The 8,034-nt window shown below is 43.3% G+C and overlaps 1 protein-coding gene across 3 annotated transcripts in view; it reads right to left on the reverse strand.

The window, feature by feature from the left end:
- The window catches only part of LOC306770797 (receptor-type tyrosine-protein phosphatase mu-like), a 190,215-nt gene that overhangs the window by 107,760 nt on the left and 74,421 nt on the right, over positions 1-8,034 (reverse strand). For all 3 annotated transcript variants that reach the window (XM_079259751.1, XM_079259750.1, XM_079259752.1), the window contains exons 5-9: positions 6,592-6,670; positions 5,870-5,985; positions 4,942-5,116; positions 3,095-3,207; positions 2,024-2,204 (exon numbers count right to left, since the gene is read on the reverse strand). In XM_079259751.1, the coding sequence (XP_079115877.1) occupies positions 2,024-2,204; positions 3,095-3,207; positions 4,942-5,116; positions 5,870-5,985; positions 6,592-6,670 (664 nt within the window). The remainder of the gene's footprint in view (positions 1-2,023; positions 2,205-3,094; positions 3,208-4,941; positions 5,117-5,869; positions 5,986-6,591; positions 6,671-8,034) is intronic.

Here is an 8,034-nt window from a genome sequence, read left to right on the forward strand (position 1 = left end):
GAACTGCTAAAACCTCTTTAGGTACCAACAGAACCTCATTACGAACCACTGCAACATCTACAAGAACCGCTATTACCTCTTTAGGTACCAACAGAACCTCATTACGAACCACTGCAACATCTACAAGAACCGCTATTACCTCTTTAGGCACCAACAGAACCGCATTACGAACAACTGGAACATCTACAAGAACCGCTAATACATCTTTATATACCAGCAGAACCTTGTCTTTTCAACTTTGAATCCTTTCAACCCCATGAGGAACCATCCCAAAATAATCAAGAAAATTTCCTTAATTCCACCATGTCATCATTTCCAGTAGAACCTGAACCCAGCTCAGTTTGGTGGAATCACTAGAACCTCATAAAGAACCACAAATGCCTCACTTACTTAAATTGTCAACAAGGAACATGAGAACATTTTCAATAACAATCAGACTCTCAGCCAGAATATAATCTAAATCTAAAAAGCAACCACATAATATTGTTTATCAGGTTCTTATAAAAAGGGAGTTATATAGGTTCTTACAAGGTTCTTATAAGCTTATAAGAGGTTCTACTAAAAGGTTCTACTAAAAGGGAGTTCGCCAGTGTGCTTGCTCAGGATGGGAGATTGAGTTGGACCTCCAACTCAATCTGTTTGTTTCCTTAGATAGATTATTATGAATTGGCTTTCAATATGGTTTTTTTCCTGTCTGTAAAGCGTCTTGAGATGGCATTGACGTGATTTGACGCTATATAAATAAAGTTGAACTGAATTGAATTGAATAAAGGATTGGTAGAACCTCTTTTAGAAACTTCCATCCAGAACTTTCTACAACAGTAGAACCCGTCTGTTGGTCTGTAAATAAACCCATCCAGGTGTTTCCAAAGAACCTGCTTCTGAACCGCGGTTCTCTGCAGAACATCAGTGTGACAGGAGGCCACTGGGGGGAGTTTTATACCAGCCTGGCTGAGGGGTGGTGGGGGGGTCGCAGTGGCTGAGAGGAGGGGGGGAGAACAGTAGAAGGGATTATTGTCAGACAGCTGGAACGCGTGTTTATGAGAACATAGCGGAGGTTGTGGAGGTGCTGAAAGCAGTCGTGTAGCAGCAGGTCTGAGCGGCAGGCGTGTTGAAACCTGACACACACACACACACACACACACACACACACACACACACACACACACACACACACACACACACTCAGTGTCACCTCGGGAATGAGACACCACGACTGGAAAACACACCGACACGTCGCTCAGCCTGAACAGTTTGATCCATCATCATTTTATTAATATTACCATTAAATCTACTGGACAAACACACATTTCTACATTGATCTGATTAGTGATCAATGGCAAAACAACAATAATAATAATAATTATCTTTATTTTCTGTATGTTTTTTTTATAGCGTGAAAAGTAATTTTCTGATACCATTCTTTTTCAATTTTTAATGATCTGCTGTTATTTATTTATTATTTATTATTTATGTTTCTTAAATATTTTATACAGTCTGTATATCATGAAAGGGTTTTATGTTGTTAGTCAATGAAAATGCATAATGTAATGTAATGTAATATAATATAATATAATATAATATAATATGGCTCTGCAAACCAGAGTCAGTAGAGCTGGAGCCATATGACTGTTGCACCTGTTTAATTAGCATGCTAATTGCTAATCACATTCTGTTTGTTTGCGCACACACCTACAGGACTGTGTGTGTGTGTTCACTCCAGCAATAAACAACTAGCATGATGTACTCTGTAGCAATTAAGCGCTAATGACTGCAGTGCTAACGAAGCTGGCTCCCTTAATGACCTCACCGTTAACCATTAGCCACCTGATGAGCTTGGTGCTAACGCAGCTCAGCAGGCTACGCTAATGACTCCAACATTAACCTCCTAATGAGACGAGCAGTTAGCCGCTAGCTGCTACCAGCGACAGGACAAACAAAAGCGACTTTGAACGCCAAAGAGAGACGAAATATCTGTCAACGTGGACCAACAGCCGGTTAGCACCACCTGACTCTGCCTCACCTGCACACTTGGTCCGGGCTCTGAGCGGTGGCCCGGGGTTTCCTGTGCCTCCATCCAGGGGCCTGGTGAGGAGGACGCTGATCTCGTACTCTGTGTCTGGGTCCAAGTGTCCAATCTTGTGGGTGGGTTTATCGACGGGAGTCCTGTCGATCAACATGCCCGCCATGGTCCGGTACTCCACCTGAGAAACCAAATTAATGCTAAAGTTAAGACCCCGACAGCTGCTAGACCCCCCATGTCTTAATAGATAACAAGAACCCAGTTTTCCTCATGCACCATTACATCATCAGAAACTGGGAGAACCTAACTGGAAAGTAGTTCAGTCTTCTAAAAAGGTTCAATGGTTTGTACTGGTGGAAGGTCTGGACTGAAGCAGACCAGTTCTCCTGTTCCACCATCAGGATGTGGTTCAGGATGGTCCTACTGGACCAGTTCTCCTGTTCCACCATCAGGATGTGGTTCAGCATGGTCCTGCTGGACCAGTTCTCCTGTTCCACCATCAGGATGTGGTTCAGCATGGTCCTGCTGGACCAGTTCTCCTGTTCCACCATCAGGATGTGGTCCAGCATGATCCTTTCTGGATCCTCTTCACATATGATGGAGCTTTAACCTGCATGTGTGGATTTCAGCCTGAACTGGGTTCACTGGTTTCTGGAAGCTTCCTGAGTCCATGCACAGGTTTCCAATAGAGAATCATGTTATAATGCAGGAGATCACCAGCATCCAGCCTTGTCCCAGCATACAGAGATTCCTCCTAATTCTCTGAACATCTTGATGATATTCTACACTGTAGCTGGTGGGATCTGCAGTTTTGGACCCATTTTGTTTCAGGCTGGTGAACTTCTGTCCATCTGAAATACTGCTTTTCTACGCAGTCATGTTACTGCAAATTAATCTAATGAGCTGTCGGATGTTCCTCCAGTTGTTTCGGATCTGTTCCAATTACTTTCCAGTATTTCAGTCCAACTTATTCCAGATGTATTTGATTGAACCTCAGAGCGTTAAAGTGGCTTCAAACCTCTCACTGTGCACGTGGACCTTCTCACAGGTCAGTAACAGATCAGCTCTCACCTCTCTGTCGATGATCGGCCCGTCTCCGTTGATGGAGTTGGCGTTGAGTTGGATCCACAGGTACGTAGCGCCGACTGCTGTCAGCTGAGGGGGGGCGATCGGTACAGGCGGCTCTGGGGAACCAACAGAACAAGGATCAGCCGGACAACCAGAGAACCACACACACACACACACACACACACACACACACACACACACACACACACACACACACACACACACACACACTCCTCTGGGTTTCACTTATATCTTAACGAGGGAGGAAGGAGTAAACGAGTTAATTAATATTCGTGACCTTCGGCGAATCACATCAGACCTGGATTCTATTACCCAGAATCCCCTGTGGATCTGCTCTACTTCCTCCTGACCCACTTCATCTCGCTCTCTCTCTCTAACACACACACTGAAGTGGGCTACATGTGTGATGATGCGTGTTTATCATGTTCAGGTAAGACTCACCTGTGTGTGTGTCAGATTAAACACACACACACACAGTTTGAGTGACAGTTCAATCAGAGGTGAGCCGTCAGGGATTGTGTGGATCATCGCATCATGTGACCAGCAAACACCTCCTCGATGGTTGGCGTGTATGTTGGCAGACGGATCAGACACGCTATCGATTTGACACACACACACACACGTGTGTGTCAGACCTGTGTCCCAGTATTGATCCGCTTAGCTGGGACCGCTTCCAGTTTGGAGAACCAGCAGAACCTCTCCAGAATGAGCCACGAGGCCGCCGTTAGACGGGCAGAACCTTCTGGAGATGAAGAGAACTTAATTTACCGTCTGTCCCCGAACGTCTCACGACAGATCGGCATGATGGGAAAGAAAAATACCCAGAATTCCCTCCAGCAGCTGCAGATGAAAGCGATGTTAGAGCCGTCTGACAGCGCCGTCACGACGATCACACCGGGTTTAACGTGTCATCATTAACACGCGTGCGCATGTGTGTGTGTGTGTGTGTGTGTGTGTGTGTGTCTGGGAAAAAGGCTTTTACTTTAGAGTATTTCATCTTCACAAAAACACAGAGAGGCTTTGACAAAACGGAGCCGATTCCCAGCAAACTGACTTTCTAATGAGGCAAACACACACAGGAACACACACACACACACACACACACTCAGACACACAGTAACACACACATACATACAGAAACACACACACACAGTCACACACACACGCAGCCAGACACACACACACACACACACACACACAGAAACACACACAGCGCAGTAATGAGACGAGTAGTTTTAGTAAAACTGATCTTGATGACAGAATCATTAAAATAAAGAAACTCTTTGATCTGAACAGAGAGAGACGGGTGAGGACAGACGGGTGAGGAGAGAAACGGGTGAGGAGAGATGGGTGAGGAGGAAAACAGGTGAGGATTTACAACAATAAAATGTTTTTTTTTGGCTTCAAGTTTCTGACATCAGATTGGATTCGGTCAGACTTTAAAAGATGAAGAGGAAGAAATAAAGTTGCGTTAAAAACAAAGTTGAAGAAGAAGAAACGTCTGTTTCGGGATAAAAATGAATCAGAATGAAAAGATGCGACTGCAAACCAGAAAAGCTGACTGGAAAAGGAACCAATCCGAGCGGAAACAGATCAAAGTATAAAAACTTATAATCAATCATTAGTTCCGCTGTTTCCACTCAAAAACAAACGTCTCAATCTGTAAATGTTTACTAATAAACAAATAAAAATGACAAAAAAAACAAAGATTCCAGTTTCATCCGGTTCTGGTTCTGTTCTGTGTAGACACGTCGTTAAAACACTTCCAGTCACACAAACAAACAACACAACAAAACACTGAAAGCAGCCAATCAGAGGGCAGGACTCACGTTTGACAGTGAGGTCAGCGTAGGAAGACACGCCCACGCCTCTCTCTGATTGGGCGATGCAGCGGTAACGTCCAGAATCGCCCTTCGTCGTGTTCTCCACGTCAAAACTCGCCGAGTAACGCCGAGAATTCAGAGGTTTGGTTTCCTTGACAACAGCCTGTCGACCACCCATACCCTGGCGACCGGGAACAAACGACACATCCAGTCAAACTACGTCAACACAACAAGAATGTACACAAAACAACAAAAACACAAACGCAGTAAGCTAACAAACACAAGTTAACACAACACTAACAACAAACAGCAGCACAAAAACTACACACAAACACATTAACACTAACAAATAAGCAGACCACACAAACAAAATAGGAAAATTAACACATAAATGCACACAACAGAACACACAAGACAAAGTCTACAAAAAACACAAAAGACAACAGAAAAACAAAACATCACAACAATCACAAAACACAAAAACAAAAAACACACAAACACAAAAATGCACAACAGACAATAAAAAACACAAGAACTCAGAAAAAAACAACAAAAGCATCAAACAACAATCACAACTAAATAAACACAAACACAACAGCAAAACATTAAATACAGCAAACAAACAAACAACAAAAGCATCAAACAACAATCACACAACTAAATAAACACAACAGCAAAACATTAAATACAGCAAACAAACAAACAACAAAAGCATCAAACAACAATCACACAACTAAACAAACACACAAACACAACCAAACCATTAATACAGTAAACAAACAAAACAACAAAAACAAACAAATTCTGGTCTCTGTCACGTGTTTTATCAGATTAAACATGGAGATTGAATCGAACAACCTGATTTGTTGATGTAAACACTGATCATGTATTAATGAGCTACTTATAAGGTATTGATCAGGTATTGATGGATCACCTGCAGGTAGAGCAGCAGGTTGCTCTGCGGCTGGCCGTTAATGGTGCAGTGAAACGCCGCCGTCTGCCCCGCGTTCACCTCCACGCCTTTGATGTGCAGGAAGTGTGGCGTGCTCACTGAGGACACACAAAGAGAGGCCGCACACTGATGACATCATCACCTGACTGACATCACAGCTCACCTTTTCACCTGGTCTGCAGCAAAGCAGGAAAATCTCTCTGATCCAATCAGAAAATGGATCCTGGAGGTGTGTGTGTGTTTCAATCATGGTATTGAGGTTAAAAAAAAAGAAAAACAAGTTCAGGTCAGAGATGTTTACTTCAGATGTAACACACACACACACACACACACACACACACACACACACACACATTCTGCATGAGTGTGTGTGTATTTTGTGTTCACGGCACAAGGCAGCATCAAAAATTCGAGTCTTCAGACAAGAAGGTAGATAAACAGACCGATGGATCAAAGTCCACACTAATCAATTTATATTTTAATGAGCTCCCCTGCCTCCACACACAAACACAAACACACACACACACACACGGTGACCTTGTTTCTACGATGCCAGCTCAACTTTTAACATTGTTATCCAATTAAGCAGCCAAACCTCGTTAGCCAATTAGGAGCCTGTTCTACAAGGGGCGGGGCCTTTCGCTTTGTGTATGTGTGTGTGTGTGTGTGTGTGTGTGTGTGTGTGTGTGTGTGTGTATACTTACTGCACTGGTGTCCCTGCAGTGTGATGTCCTTGATGGCCAGGACTCCTCTCTGCCCGGTGCTGACCGCCTCAAACACCACCTGACACACAGATCAACATGGAGCCGATCAGATTGATCATCGATAACCTCAGAACTGATAAGTCGGACGTGAACGATCCAGATGCACAGAGTCCAGAACACATCAGGAGTTTTCCCACAGGGTGATGGCTTCCATCAGGAGTTTCCCAAATATGACAAACACAAGAGAACTAAGATGCTTCAGACTGTTACCATGACAACGTACAGTCACAGGAAAACACAACTTCTCTTTTATTTAAAGGTTTTATGTCCCAAGACAAAAATAATCTGGACATTACTACTGGAAGCTGTTAAACCCATAGATTGTATATGAAACATGGACCGGGCCTCTGGCGATTAAAAATGAAGCCTCTGAGGAAGTGCATAAAACTGCAGTTCCTCCTTCATCCACTAGGGGCTGCAAAACAGCAAATCACCATAGACTCCCATGTTAAAAAGACCAACTTCACAGCAGAAATAAACATGTTTACAGCAGAAATAAACATGTTTACAGCAGAAACAAACATGTTTACAGCAAAAATAAACATGTTTACAACAGAAATAAACATGTTTACAACAGAAATAAACATGTTTACAGCAGGAATAAACATGTTTACAGCCTGGTTAGAAAATATATTTTAGGTTTAACAGGTCAGGTTTACCTTCATGACAACTGAGAGGGGAGTGAATTTTTTTCCTAACTCGCCCGTTTAAAAGTAATTTAATCTAGAAGTTCGGCATATTTAGGGGCGTGTCCTTTTGATTGACAGGTAACCGATCTCCCGCTTCAAGTCAGAAGAACGTAGAACAACCGCGGTTTTTAGCCGGTTAACAACGTGACTTAGCTTTAGCCTGCTTACCTCCGTTAGCTGGTTAGCTCCTGTTATCTCCGGGTTAGCTCGGTTAGCTCTTAGCTACAGAAAGCTCGGAGTTCGCTCGATGTCAATCATCCACCATTACGTTCACCCCGCCCCTCTCAGCTCCACCTCTTTGCCCATATTTGGATTTTCCCGGCGAGACAACACGCATGCCCCTGCCAAGATGGTGATGGTAGGAACCGCCCACCGAGCTTCAATTCAGCTCTTCAGAAACCCACGTGTGACGTCATGGAGGCTCTGCCCATCTTTTATATACAGTCTATGGTTAAACCTCAATACGCTAACATACAGCTACGATGATGCTAATTATAATCAATTAATGTTTCACAAACAATCTTTAAAGCAACGGATTAAATCAATACAAGCTGCGCAGCCTGAATATTGGTAATAAATAGAAATGACGAGGAGTGGAGCATCTTAAAGTGACGGACAACACAAACATAATGGTTACACAAAGGAAAGCGTATTTAAACCATCACGACTAGCTTCATTATTTACAGAACAGCTA

Source organism: Telmatherina bonti (genome assembly GCF_933228915.1).
Source record: "Telmatherina bonti genome assembly, chromosome: 20".
Classification (NCBI taxonomy): domain Eukaryota; kingdom Metazoa; phylum Chordata; class Actinopteri; order Atheriniformes; family Telmatherinidae; genus Telmatherina; species Telmatherina bonti.